The sequence below is a fragment of the Polyodon spathula genome, chromosome 2, assembly GCF_017654505.1.
Source record: "Polyodon spathula isolate WHYD16114869_AA chromosome 2, ASM1765450v1, whole genome shotgun sequence".
In the NCBI taxonomy this organism is placed as follows: domain Eukaryota; kingdom Metazoa; phylum Chordata; class Actinopteri; order Acipenseriformes; family Polyodontidae; genus Polyodon; species Polyodon spathula.
This window is the reverse complement of record NC_054535.1, coordinates 43104299-43127163: the sequence shown is the minus strand read 5'-3', so window position 1 is coordinate 43127163 and position 22865 is coordinate 43104299. Positions and strand designations below refer to the sequence as shown.

General features: G+C 38.4%; 1 protein-coding gene across 10 annotated transcripts in view; it reads left to right on the top strand.

Moving 5' to 3' along the window:
* The window catches only part of LOC121296815 (serine/threonine-protein kinase DCLK2-like), a 109025-nt gene that overhangs the window by 38474 nt on the left and 47686 nt on the right, over positions 1-22865 (top strand). For 7 of the 10 annotated variants that reach the window (XR_005947109.1, XM_041222677.1, XM_041222668.1 and 4 more), the window contains exons 3-4: positions 19501-19630; positions 22321-22425. Coding sequence is in view for 9 of the 10 variants with exons in the window: in XM_041222677.1 (XP_041078611.1) it covers positions 19501-19630; positions 22321-22425 (235 nt within the window). In the remaining variant the exon portion in view is untranslated. The remainder of the gene's footprint in view (positions 1-19500; positions 19631-22320; positions 22426-22865) is intronic. The other 3 variants (XM_041222696.1, XM_041222686.1, XM_041222660.1) reach the window with 1 other exon arrangement.

Below are 22865 nucleotides of genomic sequence, written 5' to 3'. Positions count from 1 at the left end.
GCAATAATGTATTCCTGTCACTCAGGAAAACTCTTAGAAAAGCAGGTAAAGACAAGGCCAGACACCACCACCCCGAATTACCAGCCTGGATTTGAAGTGTCTATGGGAAACTGAGGTACTGCCCCCTGACACCGCAGGCGGGTTGGTGTGTAAAGTCTGGTTCGATCATCAACTTAATCTGGCACGACTTGGACAAGAGGGTGTCCGACAAATAACAAAAACATATTTTGAGATCCAAAAGGATGAAAACACACTAGAATATGTGTGCCTCGCATATAATGAGTTCACAAACTCACTTCAAGATCCGGTTTCAGTCTCCATCGCAGCTGCTCTCCTTTCTACATTAGAGACCAGCTCTACCAAGGATGCTGTAGTGCTGCAGACTGCACTAGCCATTAGTCAGCTGGAGTTACAATTCCAAGCTAGACTGCAATCCCTTCCATTTAACGCTTCACTGAATGGCAATATGACAAGGTATTTCTGCCATGAGAGACAATTATTTGTCCTTGTGTGCTGAAACTGCCCTAACAAAAAGAGTTTGAAAAAAGGTATATAGAATAAGCTGCTAATTTGTATTTTTTAATTGAGGAGTCATGTATTATACATGCTGCAGTTTTTAACCTGATAATTTTGTGTTAATTGGCATTGGATCCACAGTATACTGAATGAATCGGGGTAATTTTATTACATAGAGTAGCAATACTATTATACAGCTATGAAACAGTTGTGTGTAGTTTCCTTTTTTATTGCAGGCTTTTCTCGGGTTGAAAGGTTAATTAAAAATAATTATAGTGGGAATATTCTCTGAGATGAAAGTATTACTATACTTAATTGCCAATGACTGTTAAATCAGTTGTCATTTTACAATGTTTTAGTGTAGTGAATATTTATTTACAGTACTTCATCAATAACTAAGCCATACTCATTTTCAATGTTACAGTATAAAATAAAAACATTAAATGGGTTGTTTCAAGTAGGGAAGTGCCGTAGAATTAGCTCCAAAAAAAGATAAACCTTCCTCCTTCTGCTTCATTGATCTGAGAAGAGGCTTTAATGAACAAAGTAAAAGGGTTGCAGCAACGTGTTTCATTAAAAGCTGTTTCCCGCAGTGATGTTCAAATCTCTGGAGGGAATTTGTTCTCGGTAGCAGGAGCTTGTAAGTGAAAGGATTTTTCACCCATAAGATAAACGTATTCCTATGAGTTGTTTGGCGAATGGGGTTGGAGTTCCCTGAATTGTTTCAGCATCCGACATGGAACTGAACACACAAATGAAATGTGTGTTCTTTGCTGTAAAACAATATAAAACTAAGTACCCGTGACAGTATTACAGACTAAAAAGGGATCTGTTTTATTAGTTGCCCCTACTGCCTGGTCCTGGCATGTCTTACTTAGTGTTTTTTTTTTTTTTTAATGCATTCTTTCTTTGATGGAAAGTATAAACAGCTGCAGTTGTTTTTTGGTAGCTGTGGATAATGGATGGATGGATGGAACTGAGGGTTTTTTTTCCCTGGGTTCTGACCCTGGGTAAGTCGGTATATAAACCAGGGAAAAAGAGGACAGTACTGGAAAAATCTGATTTAGGACATTCTGGGCAAAAAGGGGGTTGGGGACATTAAGAAAACTGATTACCTTTACAGAATAAGAATCATTTTTTGTTATGACCTGTTTAACACTTTGGGATAAACTCTCAAAGCTATTTAATCATTATCTATACATATACAGACAAGTGGTATATATGTTATGGTAAAAGTCAGAATTTGGTCAGTCTTAAGTTTTACTGATAAATGTCAACATTTACCAAATAAGGTGGTAAATGTTAGTGATGGGAATTATAAACGTTTAAATGTATAAATTCTAAAGAACGTTAAATGTTGAATAATATTCTACAAATGTACCCGGTCACATGACACATTTTAGTAATTTGTCATCATATACAGCAGTCCGTGGCGTATCCGACTGGTTTTTCTAATTGGTGCAACAGAAAGATTGACACTGGGGTGGGTTTTAGTCTCAGTTGATCTGGCCCTTCATTGGTGCACTGTGTGTTCATGCTGTAGTTGGCGTGGTATTTTTCAGTCCACATATAAAGTAATGAGGCAAAACCACGTTTGGAGTTATTTTGAGGAATCACACAAGAAAACCGTGGTATAGAAATAATTATGCCAAACAAAATTGCTGTGCCACAAAAACACAAGTTCAATGTTTCACAACTTGAAATGAAAAAATTCAGAATTACTGTGTATTCAATAAGTAGTTACCAAGCTCAGTGGTGGAGGAAGAGAAAGATGGGCCCTGGTGCATGACCTTATTGTAGGCCCCAACCTTTATGTAATACTTTTTTAAGCATAAAACAAGCCAAGTCAAATGTTCAATGTTTATTCTCATAATGTTAGCATGTATGAAACAGAATATGATTACATACAATAAGAAACTTTTCTATTCGCCTACTTGAATTGCATTTTGCATGTTTCTTTACTTTCAATACTACATTCTTTTTAATTACAAACTAACAAGTTTATTCACCAGTACCTCCAGGATTCCACAGAAAATCACTAATTTTCTTGCACAGGGAATTGTTCCCCCCCAATCAGAAATACAGCCATGTTAATTTGCTTTTGTTTATTTTGGTACCCAGCAACGCCCGCTAAGAGCTTCCACCTAAATTCCAGGATGAATCATGCACACAGAATGTAACTGCAAAAGACTGCTGAACAGCACTTCAAAACCTTCCATGAAGACAGTAGGGAAACTGTTTTGCAATATTGAGAGACCACTAGGCTAAAGTACAAGTGGTCATGGAGATCGAGAAACATGCCAACGAAACATAAAGCAGTGCCGCATGCCAGCCTCCATGCAAAAACAGTGTGTGTGTGTGTATATGTGTGTATATATATATATATATATATATATATATATATATATATATATATATATATATATATATATATATATATATATATACACACACACACACACACAGTACTTTGCAAAAGTTTTAGGCAGGTGTGAAAAAATGCTGTAAAGTAAGAATGCTTTCAAAAATAGACATGTTAATAGATTATATTTATCAATTAACTAAATGCAAAGTGAGTGAACAGAAGAAAAATCTATATCAAATCCATATTTGGTGTGACCACCCTTTGCCTTCAAAACAGCATCAATTCTTCTAGGTACACTTGCACAAAGTCAGGGATTTTGTAGGCATATAGTCAGGTGTATGATTAAACAATTATACCAAACAGGTGCTAATGATCATCAATTCAATATGTAGGTTGAAACACAATCATTAACTGAAACAGAAACAGCTGTGTAGGAGGAATAAAACTGGGTGAGGAACAGCCAAACTCAGCTAACAAGGTGAGGTTGCTGAAGACAGTTTACTGTCAAAAGTCATACACCATGGCAAGACTGAGCACAGCAACAAGACACAAGGTAGTTATACTGCATCAGCAAGGTCTCTCCCAGGCAGAAATTTCAAGGCAGACAGGGGTTTCCAGATGTGCTGTCCAAGCTCTTTTGAAGAAGCACAAAGAAACGGGCAACGTTGAGGACCGTAGACGCAGTGGTCGGCCAAGGAAACTTACTGCAGCAGATGAGACACATCATGCTTACTTCCCTTCGCAATCGGAAGATGTCCAGCAATGCCATCAGCTCAGAATTGGCAGAAAACAGTGGGACCTTGGTACACCCATCTCCTGTCCAGAGAAGTCTGTTCAGAAGTGGCCTTCATGGAAGACTTGCGGCCAAAAAGCCATACCTCCGACGTGGAAACAAGGCCAAGCGACTCAACTATGCACGAAAACACAGGAACTGGGGTGCAGAAAAATGGCAGCAGGTGCTCTGGACTGAGTCAAAATTTGAAATATTTGGCTGTAGCAGAAGGCAGTTTGTTCGCCGAAGGGCTGGAGAGTGGTACACGAATGAGTGTCTGCAGGCAACAGTGAAGCATGGTGGAGGTTCCTAGCAAGTTTGGGGCTGCGTTTCTGCAAATGGAATTGGGGATTTGGTCAGAATTAATGGTCTCCTTACTGCTGAGAAGTACAGGCAGATACTTATCCATCATGCAATACCATCAGGGAGGCATCTGATTGGCCCCAAATTTATTCTGCAGCATGACAACGACCCCAAACATACAGCGAAAGTCATTAAGAACTATCTTCAGCGTAAAGAAGAAGAACGAGTCCTGGAAGTGATGGTATGGCCCCCGCAGAGCCCTGATCTCAACATCATCGCGTTTGTCTGGGATTACATGAAGAGAAAAAAGCAACTGAGGCGGCCTAAATCCACAGAAGAACTGTGGTTAGTTCTCCAAAATGTTTGGTGCTGTTTTGAAGGTAAAGGGTGGTCACACCAAATATTGATTTGATATAGATTTTTCTTCTGTTCACTCACTTTGCATTTTGCTAATTGATAAATGTAAACTATTAACATGTCTATTTTTGAAAGCATTCTTACTTTACAGCATTTTTTCACACCTGCCTAAAACTTTTGCACAGTACTGTGTGTGTGTGTGTGTGTGTGTGTATATATATGTGTGTATATGTGTATATATATATATATATATATATATATATATAGATAGAGAGAGAGAGAGAGAGAGTAGAGAGGTATATATCTCTCTATATCTATATATATATATATATAGATATAGATATATCTATAGATATAGATATAGATATAGATATACACACACATACACACACACACACAGTGGCTTGCAAAAGTATTCAGACTCCTGACCAATTCTCTCATATTACTGAATTACAAAATTACAAATGGTACATTGAAAGTGTGTGTGTGTGTAGACTAGTTTAGGTAGTAATCATATAATACCTTATTTGGATTCAAAATCATGCAGGACCAACCTATATTGAAATAATCAGACTGCACTCTGCTTCTAGTGAATACAAAGGAACAGTTTTATTGTAATTAAAACTAAATAATGGAAAACTAAAGGTGCAACAACTAAGCTAAAGTAATACAGAAAGGAAAAATTAACTAAACTAGAACAGAAAGGAACATTTAAACAATGACACCCCACTCCCGATAGCAGATTAGCGATCAAGAGCAATTTGTAGAAGATTCCTTTAAAGGTTACAACCACATTTCTGTTACTTAAGACGAAGGTTAGTCTTAACGGGTATCATTAGTAACACAAATATTTGCTTTCGTTAATATTTAATAATCAAAGCATCGTTAAATCAGTCTCCATATAGATGTTTTAGTTCAGAAGGCAATTCTCACTTTTGAGGGATAGACGCTGTTCTCGTCCAGACAACCTTGAGAATTCTCTAATATCAAAACAGCTAATCTGGATTCTAGCTTTAAACACAGAATGATTATGGCCTTGTAAAGCCAACATGAATTTGTATAAATCACATACAAATAAACAGTTACTATAGTGTTCATGAAGGGTACTGAAGGACAAGATTTTAATCCAGACTCCTGTGTTTATGCTGGCATTTTTTTTTTTTTTTTTTTTTTTTTTTTTTTTTGTTTGCTGTATGGTGTATCACCATTCTAAAAGTTGTTCAGCTAAAGAGCTGTCACAGCGCCTTCAAAAAAGCTGAGTAAGCCATCGGATTGCAGTAAATGACTGGCAGGCCACAAACCTGCAGTGAGCTGCAGGCTGGGGTATGACCTTCTTCTGACGATAATGAGACATGTGCCTTCCATGTTAAATGAAATCTGACGGTTGGCAGGGACCTCCTGATACAATTCTGTAAGAGAATCTTTTTTTGCTGTAGAAAAAAAAAAAAAAAATTGTGCTTATAAATAACGTTTTCCTGCTGTGTAACAGGAGTCTAATAACTACAGTGTTCTTTGTGTAGCTATTAAAATAATACATACAAGTATAAAACCCACTGGGAAGTGTATATTTTGACCTATTAGTCACAAAGATACAGTTAAAAAATACTTAATGTATCATGTGCTATAGTTGCTTTGTCCCCACATCCAGCTGAAACACACAGTTGATATTTGCTAAATATCTGCTACTTTATGTATTACTTAAAAAAATACATTACTGCTCATGGACCTGGCTATAAGCAGGCACAGCACAGGATGGAAGCTTTCCAAGCTTGCTGAGCTACCTCCCCTGAACTGTAAGAATTGGATTGCTTTCAGTCCTTTCAGCTGCATTAAACTGTTAAAACTTGGTGGAAATGGAACCATATTGGTTCTGAATATCAGAACACCAGACTCCAGAGGATATACTGTAACTGAGCTAGTGCATACACCCAGATTGGTATTTTTTTTTTTCAAAGTGTTTAGAAAATGTACACATTTTCTGAAAGAATTAAATCTTGCAGAGCTTGCAGGCGCATATTCAGGTAAAAATAATTACGCACTCTTAGTATTTTGACTAAGAAAAACTATTCAATTCACTTCAAAATGTTACAAATGTACACAGTAGATCAAAATGATAAACAGTGTTAAATTCCCTGATTTGTCTTTATTGCTGGGATAGCTCTAGTTTCCTGTAGGCAGTAATATGCAATGGATTGCTACAATACTTTGCAGTGTCAACAAACAATGCTAATCTACAAGCATTCAAGTGCACAAAAATTGATTTACTGTTTGTTAAAAATACAAATCCTTGATGACCAATAATTGCTGTGTGTGTATGTGTCTCTCTCTCTCTCTCTCTCTCTCTCTCTCTCTCTATATATATATATATATATATATATATAAATCCTTGATGACGATGTGCAAACAGGTATTGAAATTGGTTTTGTTTTGACTGTGAAATGCTAATTTTATTCCAAGGGGCTGTGTGCCACAAGCAGGTGAAGTGTTCTATGCAGGCCCGTTACTATGACAACTCCATTTCTTCAAAGCATCTTGTTAAATGATCCTGCAGTGAGCCCCCGCTTCATTTGTATTCAATGTGTCTTCTACTGCAGGAAGTGGCAGCCCAAAACTGGCTAATAAGGGTTTACTCCTTACAAAACTGTAATTTGTTATTTTCAGTTCCTCTGATCACCTGTTTTTTTAAGTTACTTGTTTGTTTATTTTTTTAAAACACTTAGATTTCTAACATTTAAACAGCTGTTATTGTTCATTATTACTTACAGGAATTTTTTTTTTGGATAATACAGTTAGCAACCATTTGTAGTAGAGATAATTCTAGAGGTTATGTAGACTGCTTTTCTCTGTGATAAAGTTTATATAAGAAAAATCAGCCAGTAAGTATGATCCACGTATTTCTCATCCCCATGGAATGGGAGCCTACTGCTGTGCAGGAATATATAATGGCTGCAAAAGAAATGTCACATTTGGAAGACATATACTGTAAAATACAAACAACAAGGACTCCCCATACAAGATCAAAGCCAGATGAAGAGGCATGTAGAGAAAAGTCATAACATCATAAGCTGGGTAAAAGAATAATGTAATCCAATCTAAAGCCCCTTTCACACTGGCACACCTACCTGGGTCTGGACTTGGGCTCTGGTTACCCGGGTCACAATCCTGCATAGTGTGAAACCACATACCTGGGTCATACCCAGGTTATCGAGGTCCCAGTGACCCACTTCAGTATGTGGGTTAACCTGGGTTGAGCAAGACAAAATGCATGACGGCGGACGAAATAACAAACAGCCACGCCTGCGTGAAGGTTTCACTGTTGCTTGAGACACTCCATGAGCCAGATTGCAGCAGGGATGAAGAAACGCTTGCTCTAATCAACGTTTGGGCCGAGGGTTCAATCCAGAAGCTTGGGTGGTAGCGTCGATAACAAGCTGCTTCCAAGCATTGATACATTTATTGTGCACTTGCGTCACTTACCCAGGTCAACCCTGCTTTATCAAAAGCAGTGTGAAATTACTGACACCAGGTCCTTACCTGGGTAGGTTACAACCCAGCTAGAGCATGCCAGTGTGAAAGGGGCTTAATATAATATGAAGCTAATATTCTTAGGATAATGTGTATGTTTTTTTTTTTTTTTTAAGTTGTTAAATTATATATGTTACTGTAAAAGTCAGAATCTGGTAATAATTTAGAGTGAAGAATTTTTTTTTTTTCTAGTTTATTTTTCCCCAGTTTGGAATGTCCAATTATGTTTTTTCTCCTCACTGCTGCGAATCCCCACACAGCACAGACCTTCTGATTTCGCAAGCCAGAATCAGTTTTAAGCCGAGAATCCAGAGCAGAGGTGGGCATGCTACCAATCCCAGAGAACAGAGATTAGCCCTGCTTTTTATCCACTCTGAATGTGCTCGGTGTCTGGCCAGTAGAATATAGTCCATGCTTTTTTACTGTGCTGATTTCTGGTTGTTTTGAATATCTTAGCAACACTTGCTAGAGGTAAAGTTGAAATTACCTTACAACTATTTTTTTTTTTAAACTCTATGGTGGGAGGTAATATGTCGAAGGTAATTCGTCATCTAAGAGTCTGAAATGTGTTTACTTTGTGACAGTCGGGTGATGGTTATTGTTTTATTAGAAAACAATTAATTATCAACAGCTTCCAGTACACAGTAGATTTTAAATCAAAACGTGCCAGTGCAGCCTAATAGGGATACTGATCATCGGGATTTCTGCTTAAATGGGATACAATTCTGGGACACGGTTCTTCCCAATGTTATTTATGTCATTTAATTGGCACATCACTTAGTTTAAGGCCCGACATTACATCTCTAGTCATTTTTTTTCCGGAAAAAGCAGAGAAAATTTTCAATGGCTGAGTGAACCCGAGAGAAGCCCAAAAAAACAAAAAAAGGCACGGATCTGAGCAATACACATAGCCCCTGCTCCACAGAAATAACACGGGTACAAACAAAGAAGAAAGCTGCTTCCGCATAAAGAATATCACAGACATTTGCAGAGCTTTGAGATGTTATAGTAATAAAATAATGACTTGGATCACATTATTGAGGAGTTTGGTGATAAAACGAGTGATCAGGAGAGGATTTGTCAGTTTGCATGACTATGAAGAGATATGTGAAAAATACAGCAAAGAAGGGGTGGGGATTGGCTGGAGATGCAGTACCGAGTGTCCTTTTGCTATATTTTCCTTTTAAACTGGTTTTATCTGAAAAAAAATGTAAACGGTGAGTGTAAAATAAACGGCGCGTGTGAAAATTAATTGGACCTGACGTGCCTGACAGTCGCTGAATAAATGGACTGCTAAGGGTTAATTGTATACAGTAATTTCAATTGACGAATGGAGATCACGTTTTAGAGCAAGACAGGTGCATGTAGCACAGTACAGTGAGTACGTGATTACGCTGTGATTTTGCGTAAATTGTATAAACCACCTTGAACTCTTGAAGGAGCTGGAGTCTGCTCTGGTTTCCCAGGCTACTGTTGCAAAGAAAATTGCCATGTCAACATCGCAGGTGCCTCGCCTTTGAAATTATGTATTTAATATTTAATCATAATGGGATATAATTTAATTCTTTCTTTTCATTTAGAAACCAAACAGTGTGATTAAGTCTCTCTCAAATGCCTCACATTTAATTGGGACAGACACTTATTCTGGATATTTTTACTTCCCCCGATAAAGCGTCTCGATAAAACGGCAGCGACTGTACTGGCCTTTTCTTTTTGACCTGCTGTATTTTTAAGCGTAGTTCTATTGGACAGTAAATACTAAACAAAGACACAATTTGTCCAGATTAATTTGCTGTTGTCCAAGCTGTGTGGCAGCTCTTTAACTGGATGAGCCACTCGGGGGACCCCCCCCTTCAGTCTTAAATTTTACCTGTAAATGTCAACATTTACCAAATAAGATGGTAAATGTCTGAAATTATGAAGAAATAGATTTCTTTTCAGACATCTACCAGTTAATCTGTGATTTAGTGAAGCGTATTGGTAAATTATGCTATATCATCGGAGAATATATTTATGCACATTTTTCATTAACAAAATAATCATTAATGAGCTTACAGTAATGCACAATTGAGCAATTCAGCATGGTACTGAACACTATTGTGATCCACTTATGTAGAAAAACCAACATTTTGGTAAAAGTGCGTATAGAACAATTCACAGTGGTGGTGAAGGATATTGTACTCCAAATACGTAGTAGTTTGATGAAAAATAACATTCTGTTAAATGCTAATGAAATAATTTAGAACCTTCGTTTTTTCAACAGCAAATCACCCTTTGGTTATGACACAAAATGTGACAAATACAGGCACTGAATAAATATATTTACTTATTGGAGCATAACTCTTGTGAGCTTGGAGTTAAACAAGACTCCTGAAGCCTTAAAATGCACGAAAGCAAGACGTTCGGTCATTAGCCAACGCCACTTGGTTATTCTTGAGATTTAGCTGTAAACGTCCAAAATGAAATGTCATCATTTTTATTTCGGACATTTACCGTTTTGCTTGGTAAATACCGACATTTACCAGTAAATCTTAAGATTTGCCAATATTTTGAGCTTTTCCGTAACTTACCCCCATCAGTAGGCCAGCGAGTTTAAGCACAAAATGTGTACTATGTCCCAATTAAGTACATTAGTAGAGCGGCATCTGAAACAGTTAAGTAAGCCTTGACACTCTCTTGATGCTAGCGCGCATTTCTCTGCTGCTCCGAGCATCTCCGGTGCTCCTTGGATTCATACGGCACCCCAGCAACGAACTGTGCTTAACTGTGCTTCTTACTAATGTACACAAATTATATGCTAAAGAGTATTGTGTGTCTCACAGTGCTGCAGCGCCCACGGAGGAGCAATGAGGAGCAACCAGTCCTGAGTCTCACACTTGTAATTAAGCATTTCATGAAGACATTTCTTGTCGCCACCATCATGCTGAGAACAGCCATCATCTTTCTTTTCTTTCTCTTTTGAAGAATCTTCCAAATAATGATTCACTTGAATCCATAACTAACTAACTAGCTAGAACACGGAATGCTATGTGATAGAGTGGGTAAATGTTTTCATAATATATTGTGCAGTTGTACCATATATACGATAACAAACGTAAACAAACACCTACATTCACACTCAGTCACTTCCTGGTTTTGTCATTACTTACTACGATGCATTGTGGGAGATTGCTTTGGAATAAGTGTGGCGTGCTCAAGTTCTACAGTATGAAATCAGTTGGTTCATGGAGTATAATGAAGTGTGGCTCCAATGCATACTTTAATTTTAATTCAGTTCGGCACTCCGCTGGAGAATCAATTTGAAACGGGTTGCTTATATTTCCTCTTGTGTTGACAATATCGAGTTGTCTGGTGACTTTTGCTTGTCAATAACTTTTATTGTTTCTTTGTTTTCCCTTTCAAACAAGGGCTGTTTGAAGAAACAAGCAATGTGTTTTTTCTTCAATCCCTAAGGACCAATAATGCTGTTGTAATTTGCTGTACGGTCTTTGTTGGCGGTATATGTTACTAACCTACAAAGCCTATTTTAAGTCTACACTGCCTTCTATCTGTACATATAAAACAGCCATTGAGATACTCATGTGGTTATTATTCTGGTAATTGGTCATTACTGGGAACCAATTCTCTGAGGCACCATTTGGTATAGTATGTTTTGTGCTTAAATTTGCAGTAAGTGTCTCATTTAGAGTAGTTATTATAAATCATATAATATATATATAATATATATATATATATATATATATATATAATCATATATATATATATATATATTAATTTATTAAATCAAGCCGTGAAACTTTGTCCACAATATATATACGGATACCTTATATTTCTGTCCTGTTGACAAAACAGGGCTACAGTGAACTTTGTTATGTCGATATGCAATAAGTAAAAGATAAACGGCAACAGAACAGATAGACTAAAACATTAACCCTGATTGATAGTTGTTACAATTAAAGACAACGATCAGCACAGCATTACATGTTTGCGATAACAAAGCCTTGGAAAAGAAGGTTCAACGGGACAAGATCAGCACAGCATTTACATGTTTGCGATAGAAAGGCCTTGGAAAAGAAGGTGAAACGGTCATACAGCTAATCGGGGGACAGTACATTGCAGGTGTCAGATTCCAAGTACTTGAAAATATATACTATATATATATAATATATATTATATTATATATATATAGATATATATATATATATATATATATATATATATATATATATATGTGCTCTGAGCATACTCTTAAACTCAGGGGAGACATCTAAGGAGGACACAGATGTTTTGGACTCCTGTCAGACTGCTACATTTTTATATATTTTTAACTACTGGCCCCTCGGGCCACTGAGCTGCTATTTTTACTGGCCTGGATGCAATTTTGTCTGGCCCAATATATTTATCAATTTTTTTTCATGATGATTTTTATGTTTCTAACTGTTTATGGTAACCAAAGAGAGCCCACGTTTCAAAAGAAAATGGCTAAACAAAGCCTTTCAATGTATGTTACTTAAGCCGGTTAACATGCACACATTTGTGTGCTTGTCAGAAAATGAAAATACTGTAATGGTGGGTCCCGAGGCAGGCTGGAGAGAGGGGCGGGGCCAGTGCGCTGACTGATCATCACCAAGTGGGTGTCCCACGGATTGGACGGGAGCCTGCTGGAGTGAACGGGAGAACCCAGCCTATACTTTTCCACTGACCGAGGTTGGGGCCCCGACCCTTCCCTTATAGATGGTTGTATGGATCCCTGGGCTGGGAGAATTTCCCCAAAGCTGCCAGCCTGGGACTTTCTGGCCTGGGACTTTCCAGCTAGGTGAGGCACTGCCTCCCTCCAGCTCCCCTATAAAAGGGAGTGGGAGCTGGATACTAGGGTCAGTCTGAAAGAAGGAGAACAGAACAAAGAAAAGGAGCTAAAGAGAAGAAAGAGTATATAAATGTTTGGATTGAATTAAGTCAGAAGACTTAATTCAATCCAAACGTTTACTCTATTTTGACAGCTCTTATCTTTAAGTGAACAATATATTGAAAAAGTCCCGGTAACTCCTTTAAAATTAGTTGAACATGATCTCATGTTCCATATCTTCCTAATCTCAAAAATGTGTGAACTGATATAATTTTCCCTGGTACCACAGAGTTCTTGTTACTGAATAAAATACAAGTATGTAGAGGGATGTTTTTAATGTAGAACACCAGCTCTGTTTAATTACTCCAACCTGGGTCTAAAATATATTTCCCTCTTAACAGCAAAGACATGCTTTTCAGAGTGTTCAACAAACTTGACTTCTGTCTAGCTAAACTCCCCCCGCTTCAAAAGACCTTGGACAATTTATAGGTAAAGACTCAAAGAGGCCTACTTTCTAACCAGAGTTTACTTTTAATTAATATGAAACTCTACTGTAAGCGCTTTTCCAAATCCACCGTATGAAGTCATGCTTTGGTTTGACCCAAGAAACTACCCTACACTCTCATGTCCACTGATAAGAGAAAAGGCTTGCATCCCAACCTTTACTGTCAATTTCTCATTAATTTTATAATATAATGAGGTGTGGCAGGGTAGGGCCCTGTCTGTAAATATTGTGCTGTGGTGATTTGGTGGTGGTTGGCAGGGATGGGGTAAATTTCCTATCCCTGCCAAAATGCATGTGAGAATGTGGCTGGAGCTAATTGAATAATTGATAATTAGGCTCCAGCCACATGTTATGAAAAAGGGGAGAAATTGCTTTGTTTAGTAGAGGTGTTTTGGGGTGAGTGTTACTGTGTGTGTGTTTGGTACGAAGTTCAGTGAAGGTTCTGCCCAGCCTGAACAGTTTTCTGTTTAATCCTTTTATTTTTGGCTCTGTGAGTCGTGTTTTGTTTGACTTTTTGATTTACTTTTTGTTGATTAAAACAGTGCAGCAGCGCTTTCACTGTGGTTTATTGTCTCAGAGTCTCTGTCCTCCCGGCTATCCTGTCACATGAGATAATGAGAGTAAGATCATTTTCTTTATTTCCTAGAACCGCGGGGCACTTCTTGTTAATTAACCCTTTGAGTAGTGAGTTTTAGAATGTTTTGATGGGCCCGCTGGAGTGAGTTTTAAAACTTTAATAATTTTTCATATTTACACCCCTCACATCAACACATTTGTTAGTAGGCCTATTAGCAATTTATTACACAATGAAAATATGTAAACAACTATTTCTTAAAGTAAATAAACAAAACAAATAAATATTAAGCGTTATTTTGTCATAGCGAAAGGTTTTGACAAAAATAACAGGTAATCAATAAACAATGATCAGGATCAACAACACGTCCCGAAAAAAGAGAGGGGGAGAGAGAGAGAGGTATACATCACATCCGGGTAAACATGTGGTGAGGATGAAGGCAGTGAGGAAAAAGTAGGTCAGTGATCCTTGTCATGTTGTCTGAGTTTGGGCCACTCGATGTTAAAGGTAAATATTCTTCACTAATATTTTCACTAACACCTGATTCAGTAGAAGAATTTAAATCGGAATTCAATATAATTTCTAGTACTTCTTTCCCACAGAGCATATCTTGCCGTTTTCCCAGACATTGTTGACATTTTGTGACGGGGTTTGTTGTGTGTAATTCTGTAAATTTCTGGCAGATGGCGCAAGAAACCACTACAGTGTGTTACAGACACCTATTGTTGCAATTTTAGATCATTAGCAGTTTCGTAGACTCAGTAATTCAAGTTCAGAGCTCAAAATTTGCAGAACGTACCGGTACGTTCATACTCCCTGGGGACCATTAATTCAATGACATAATGACCACTGTTGCCTTGCTCATGCAGTGCTTCTTGTTAGTAAAATATAACAACCAAATAAAAAAAACGGAGGCTGGAGCACGCGTCCTCCAAAACACTCCTGCCAATCTGTCATTTTTCGCATTGCAGATCCACTTCGAGGCCAATAGACTTATAGTGCTGGAGGACAACAAAGATCTGGAGGCTCCACTGATCCGACCTAAGCCCTCCCTACCCGTGCAGCGCTCGGCCAATTGTGCACTGCCGACTAGGAACTCCCGGTCATGGTCAGCTGTGACATTGCCTGGACTCGAACCTGTTATTCCCAGACTATAGGGGGCACATCTGCGTGGAGCACCTTTGCTGGATTCGCTACTCGGGAGCCCCCCAAACTGTTTCACTTTTAAACTTTAGTTTCCCTGTAATATATACTTCTGTTTTCTATTACATTAAAACTTAAATAAGTGCAACACATTTTTTGTTTCAAATGTAATTGTGTCTAAAGGTTGCTTTTTATTTGCAATACCTAAAAATCTTCCAAACTTTCCAATTAAAGTTAGTTGCTATTCTGATAATAACTTTCACCGTGAACACTTTTTTAAATTAGTTTTTTTTTTTGATTAAATCAAATGCTTGCTTCTGCTTTTCTCCTCAAGGGTAACACAGACTTCCGCTCCAGCAGCTCATAGATAATGACAACCGTAGTTCATTTCCTAGGTGTTACTGGTCAGTTTCCAAGAACCGGTAAGCATTGACACAGTCATGTTTTTTTGTGACATTAGGTCAATGCCTGCTCTCCCTTTTCTGCAATGATTTTTCTGCTGGCTTTTATATTATTTAAAAGACAGTACAATTATTACATTGTATTAATATTGTTGCAGTTTCACAAATGTTCAATTGGTATCCCAAAGGTCATCCTGCTTCTATTCTCAGTGAGTGTCAAAGCCACTACAGGATCCTTTATCCATTTCCATCAAGCCTGATACCTGCAAAAAACTTAAACCTTGTTAGCTGGGCTCCCATCTTTACATGCTCAACCCCATCATCAGTGGGGAAACCTGAAAGAAACTAAGCTGGTTCTATTAAAGAGCAGCACATCTCTGCCACATACACCTTTCATTCAAAAAAGTGCTTGCACCTTAAACAAGGGAAGAAGGGTTTTTAGGGTCACCCGTGACACCGGGATCAGGGGTAAGACTAAGGAAATGTGTGTGTGAAATGAAGATGTGCTGAGAAGGAAATGAAACAGATGCAAATGGAGAGTTGAACACATCTAACCAACTGAATAGATATACTGTAGATCAGCATTTCTACTTCTTTGTATGAATGGTTAACATGTGGTGTGCCACCGAGACACCCTGTTAAAGTGCTCAGAGACATCAGGCACTTTGATCTGTGGATTCTTCTTGGACAGTCCCTTACTTTACATTTACATATTTGCAAAGTGTACCAGTATTGACAGGCAATGCATTTTTAACAATGAACTGATTGTACAGATCCATCCGGTATATCGCAGCTTTTTATAAAAAAAAATACAGTCTGCCATAAACTACTTAAATAAAAGCAGCAGCAGGATTCATACAGGTTTTGCCATTTTGTTATGATTTTAAATGTAAGTGCTGTACTGAGGCAGTGTAAAACAGCGATATTGGTAGCTGCTTCCCTGCGGGTGTTTAAAATTGTGTGCATCAGTGAATTTAACTGCAGTAAAGATCGGAGTGAACCAATAACAACCAATTCCCTCGGCTCTGGTGCAGCGAAAGGGGAAAATAACTTTCCTTTTATTGTTTCATTGTTTTCCCTTTCAGATGAGGGCTGTTTGAAAACCCAAGCAATGTGGTGTTTCTTTTTTTTTTTGTGGTGTTGTATCGTTGAGATGCCAGGCTCTGAGGCAGTGATTCCCATTTTCAATCCCTAAGGACCAAAAATGCTGATGCAATTTGTTGTACAGTCTTTGTGGGCAGTATATGTTACTAACATACAATGTCTATGGGGGGACTGAAAAAAAAAGGGCGTATCTCATAGACCCATGCATTACAGAGATAATACGGACATAACAAAGGAGGTCACTGCTTCTGCATCCAGCACTCAAAGAATATCACGGACATTTGCAGAGCTTTTTGGAGATTAGTAATAAAATAGTGACTTGGATAGCATTATTGAGGAGTTTGGTGATAAAACAAGTGATCAGAAGAGGATTTATCAGTGTGCATGTCTATAAAGAGATGTGAAAAATACAGCGAACAAAGGGTGAGGCTTGGCTGTAGACACAGTACTTAGTGTCCTGTTGCGATTCAATGTCTTTTAAATCTGTTTTACTCTGGGGGGGGGGGGGGGGGGGGGGGGGGGGATTAAACAGTGCATGTGAAAATAAATTGGACCTGACATGCCTGACAAGTGCTGAATAAATGGACTGCAAAGGGTTAATGCACTCATGAAGCCTCCATTTGAGCATATGATCAACTGCTGAGCTGAAATATGTATCGTTCAAAGCTGATTTTTTGCTTGCTGTCACCCTCGCAAAGTGTGTGAGTGACATGCAGGTGTTCTCTATAGTGAAACCCTGCTTAATTTTTACAGAGGTCGGGACAAAGGTTATACGCCGTTACGATATTACCTTCAGTCAACCAGTCTGTGGAATTGGAGGCTTTTCATCGGCTTCCTTTCCAGTCTGACAGGGAGCAACAGCTTCATACGTTCTGCCCAGTGCAGGCTCTAGCATACTACGTTGACAGGAAGAAAAGTTGGAGGCAGTCCAAACAGTTTTTTGTCTGCTGTCTGCTATGGGGTGAAGTCCCATGGTCAAGCCCTGTCAAAGCAGAGGCTGCCCAAATGAATAACAGACATGGTCAGGACTGCCTATGAGCTGGCCAGTTTGCCCCCTCCAGAAAAGCTCACTGCCCATTCCATCAAGGGCATGGCAACTTCGTGGGCTTCGGTGCATCTGTCAAGGACATTTGTAATGCAGTGGTGTGGGCTACTCTCCATACCTTTACTAGGTTCTACAGTCTTAATGTTGTGGATCCTCAAAACCCTGGTTTTGGATGTAGAGCATTAACGATGCTTCTCGGTCGACCCTTACAACATGGGCTTAGATGTTGTCAATGTTCTCAATGTTTTAGCCCTAGCTACTTTTTTCTGCGGTTCTGTATGGTATCGACTTATAGCATTCAAGTTGTTGGGCAATATTGCCCTTGCAACGGCTTTGGTACACTTACGGTAATGGTTATATTTTGTACTTAAAAGGGAAAGTTAGGCTATTATCATAATTTGGTTCCCTGAAATAGAAATGTAACCATTAACCGCTGAGCTTTGAGACACATTTTTCTGAGCTCCCATGGACGGTAATTTAGTTTTATTCCTATCTATATAAACCTTTATTTTTTGAGGGCTTGTTCCATGTTAAATGTTTACTGCATATAATGTTATTGTTTTATGTATGCCTTATGCCTCCACCAAGCAACAAGAAGGACACTGCTGATGCGGGCCACCAAGGCTCATCCTCTACTGGAGTACACCACCGGAGATATCCAACGTGGAGCAGCAGCTAGTCAAGCAATTACAGCGGTTGATGTCTCCACATGTAGATGTCTCCACTAAAGTTGACACGAAAGCAGATTCCTTGTCTGCAGAGCTTCAAGCTCTGAATGCTTCTGTCAGGGAGGAACTTAGATCTGTCATTGCTCTGCTCCAGGCTACATGCACAGAGTTCTACTAACGAGTGGTCTTCCATAATTATGCACTAGAAGAGAAATGACGGCAGAGATTGTTGATCTACGGGCTAAAGCAGACAATCTGGAGGCACGGTCTCGAGATGCAATATTAGGTTAATCGGTATCGAGGGTCCACGTCTGACTGAATTTGTTGCTAGCATCCTAAAGGACATTTTGGAGGAACACCCCCTGATTGGGAACACTGCAGTTTGGAGCCATTTTCCCAGCTTAGTCCAGAGGCCTAACTCAATTATAGCCCTGTTTGGAGTGATCCCAGAGGATGTTAATGTACCTCTGACAGACGCTCTGGCCTTTGCCTCCCTATTGACAAGACGGTGTGTCCTGTTTAATTGGAAGATGGCTGCTCCATCATCCAACATGCAGTGGATTTCCTGAAGCTGGAGAAAATAAAATTTACCATGCATGCATCTACTCAGAGGTTTTTGTACAGTATGACAGCTCTTCATTTTTAACTTTGACATGCTCTCCCTCGACTCCATTTAATTATTTCTGTTTCTGTCTTTTTCTCCTTTCCACTTTCCTCTGTTTAGTCTTACTATTGCTGAGCTTATGTACACCCAAATTCTCTTTGCTATGAAAATGATAAATAAAGTATTACAACCCCCCCCCCCCCCCCCACACACACACTTTAAGTTCCGTGTGTCCATGAATGCAGCAGGCTTGAAGGGGAAATGATGTTGAGGTCTGCGAGCAGCTTTGATATATTCTATATATATATATATATATATATATATATATATATATATATATATATATATATATATATATATATATATATATATATAATCTTTTGAAGGTAAATACCCATACGTTTATGGTTACATTTCTTTTTAAGAGAACGAGGGTTATGATAATAACCTAACGTTTCGACTTATTTGGTCATATTTATTGGACTATTTCTTTTTGCACCCAGACAGATTGACAAGCAATGTAAGTATCCCTTGCAGGCATGGAAGCGGTCTCGTCTAAGTGTTTCTAACCCCTTATACAATTACAAACTTCTCAATTTTTGTAATACCAGGCTTATTTTGATTTCATTAAGAAACTCTGTTTGTTCAAAACTAATTCATTATATCCTTAGGGGGAGTATTTCATACTTCATAAGTAGACTTTCAGTTCATCATTTAATCTGTGTTGTACATTTCCCCATATTTTAATATGTATTTTTAAATTTTCTTGTAGATCACCTGCCTGCAGGATTTTTTTGGAGACGACGATGTATTCGTTGCCTGCGGACCGGAGAAATACCGTTATGCTCAGGACGACTTTCTATTGGATCACAGTGGTAAGGCTTCCACAGCCTTTGAGACTGGTAGGCCTAATAATCTAGTAACATAAATCATTCTGTCACACCTAATAAGATATTGATCCCTTTTGATCCACTGCATACTCTATGTACAATTACTTTATAGACAAGGAACATTTTTAAATGTTCAGTTACCCCATGTAACATTGCATTTGAACAGAGCTCCATTATTACAGGGAATGCAACCCAGCAATATCACTAATGCATTAAATATTAGTGTACCTTGTTGTTTTTGTTTGAATTATCATTGTTTTGCACTGAAATTTTTTTAGCGAGTGTTCAAGTCAACCACATGAGGATGAAACAATAAAAAATAGTTAAAATAAGGATATATATATATATATATATATATATATATATATATATATATATATATATATATATATATATATATATATATATATATATATATATAACAAAAAAGAGGAACTCAAAGAGCTTGAAGCACTATTGCCAATAAAACTAAAGGGGTTTACACTGATATCTGGCTGGTTTAACGTCTTGGTCTTCCTATACAGTACACATGAGCATGGCTAAAGATGAAAGTACATCTCATGACTGACACAAAACCGTACCAAAATAATACTCAACCTCAAAGGTGTATGCCAAATTAGAAGTCAATATCTCAAATCATTTGGTATCTATCATCCTGCAAGGGATGGAAAATATATAGAAATACAACTTTATTATTAAGACATCATACAATTATCATCTACAATAAAAAATACTATACAGTCTATATAATGCAGTGCAGCAGGGCTAATATATATATATTTTTTCTTGTTCTGTTTGTCTGCTGAGTATAGTATTAGTTGCTCTGTCATCAGTAGATGCTGTTCTGGGGACAGGAAGATGACTGAACTCTCGCACAGTGCTCTCTTTCTGTTTGTGGTTTCCATGGTAGCAGTATTCCTGGGAAGCAGCTCTCTTACTGGCCACTGCAGCATGTTTTATTTTTGCATACTAATTTGATTATGATTAATAATCCAGAAATTACAATCGGCATGTTTTCACCAACCAACCAGAGCACTGCTTATGTTAAACAGCGATCCCTACGTGATTCAGCCAATATAAAAAATCCTTGCCTTAAATGCTGAAGAAACTACAGTATATATTTTTCTAAATGTATCGCTTCATCTACTGTACCAGCAGTCCCCTTAAATATTCAGAAACTTCACTGAATTAACTTTCTCGGTCTCTGTCACCTGTTTTTTTTTCTTTTTTTTTTTTTTTTTACAGCAGGTAATGACTGTGACAAAAGCTGCAGTAATGTATTAGCCTGAGGTGGACAATATAAGAATAAATGAGTATGCTACACTTTTTTGGTTCTTTTAATGGCTTTCCATTAAAAACCCCTTTGTCATGAACCCAGAGAGTGGCGTGTGTATGATACTCTGACTAGACAGTTAAGAGTGGCATTTTGCAGTCAGAAGTGCGCGTCAGTTCTGGCAAAGTCCTTGGATTCAGACGAGGTTGTTTCCACCTGGGGTGATTGTGAAACCTGCTGCTGTAAAACACGAAAGCGCACTTCATTATCTCAGGTCTGCTGACTGTCTGTCTGTTTCTAGAGAACCTTGCATTCTTCCAGCCATTGAGCCCACAGTAAAATGCTATTATGCCAAGCTGTAACAACTCTTTTTACTGTATGATGGCTTCAAGCAAAAGCCTCTCATGTTTCATCTAAATCTGAAGCAAAAGTAGCTACTTTTCTTCAACCTATAATTCCAGTCCTGTGTGCCCTGTGTGGTCAATTGGACAATCATAATCTCAGTACAGTTAGATAGTTCTGATTTGTTTTGGCTATTTATTTATATAATTATGTATTTAGCCATTTTAAAAGTATATTGACACACTTCTCAGATGGTTGAAGGGAAGCCCAGCACTACACCCTAGGTTTTGTGTATCTCAACAAAACCGGACATGCCGTGATATTATTTACTGTTGTTGACAGTCTTGATTTATGTCCTGTGCTGGTCTCTATGATGTAGTCCTCAAAAGAACAGAACATTTAGATTTTAAATAAGAGCTCGAACACCATATTTACTAATGTTTTTGTATTCCCTCCAATCACTCTATACAGTTAAGTCTTCTAAGGAATGATTGTTTCCTTTCAATTAAATAGTTGTTGATGTCTTATTGTATTGCCATTATTCTGTCATCGTTTTATTCCTGAATTGCTGTCAATTATGAATACAGTATGTGTCTAGTGGTGGACTAGGAATAGAAGAAATAGAAGGGCCAGAAAGTCACAAACTTGAACATTCTTCCACCCTTCTATTTGCAATTATATGAACTTGTCCCACCAGATTATTTCACAATCCTTTTTCCCTGCACATTCATGGCATGCATGACTTAATCTGCATCCACTTATCTTATTACTTTCATCCTGATGGTAGAATGCCCAATATCCTTCTGTATTTTAATCTTTTCCTCGCTGTCTTGGGTATCATGCTTTATTGCCAAATAATCCATTATATTATACTGCATGAACATCCTAGCAATGAAAATAATGAAATAAAGAAATGGATGTGAGCTTTATCCAGAGGTGTTTTGTAAAAAATGCTCATCAGCCTTCACTTAGAGGGATTATCTTTTATTTATTTATTTTTTTTGCTGTAATTAATTATTTTGGTACAATATATTATATGGCCCATAAATTGTGATCCAGGCTGAATGGAGTCCCACTGTTTTTGCAGAGTGCCAGGTGATCAAGTCTTCATACTCCCGGTCTGCTGCGCCTGGACGGCAGTCTGGATCAAAGAGCCCCGGACTCTCGCGACGGAGCAAGTCCCCGGCCTCAGGTACAAAACCAGACCCATATATCCATAGATTACCTGGGGATACTGTACCATTGAAACTGACTGTAAAACAAAGTGTCTGGAGTCAGGGGTCCACGAGTGGCCCATCCAGTTAAAGCACTGCCGCTGGGAGTGCAGGATGAGTCGCACAGCTTGATCGGCGCCAGTGCGCGTCCGGTCTGTGCAAGGCTGAACTTTGCTGGGGATTTCGAAGGGGCTGTCACATTGTCTCTGATGCTCCCAGGGTGGGGGATGGGAAACCGGCAGGGATTCCTTCCCTTCGTTGCGCAACAGCAAAACCTACTGGCCAGACACCAAGCACACTGGATAAGAAGCAGGGCTGATCTCTACTGTCCAGGATTGGTAGCCCACCCACCTCTGCTCTCAACTGCTTACAGAAAAGCGCTTCTGGCTTTAGGCTTGTGAGATCAGAGGACGCTCAC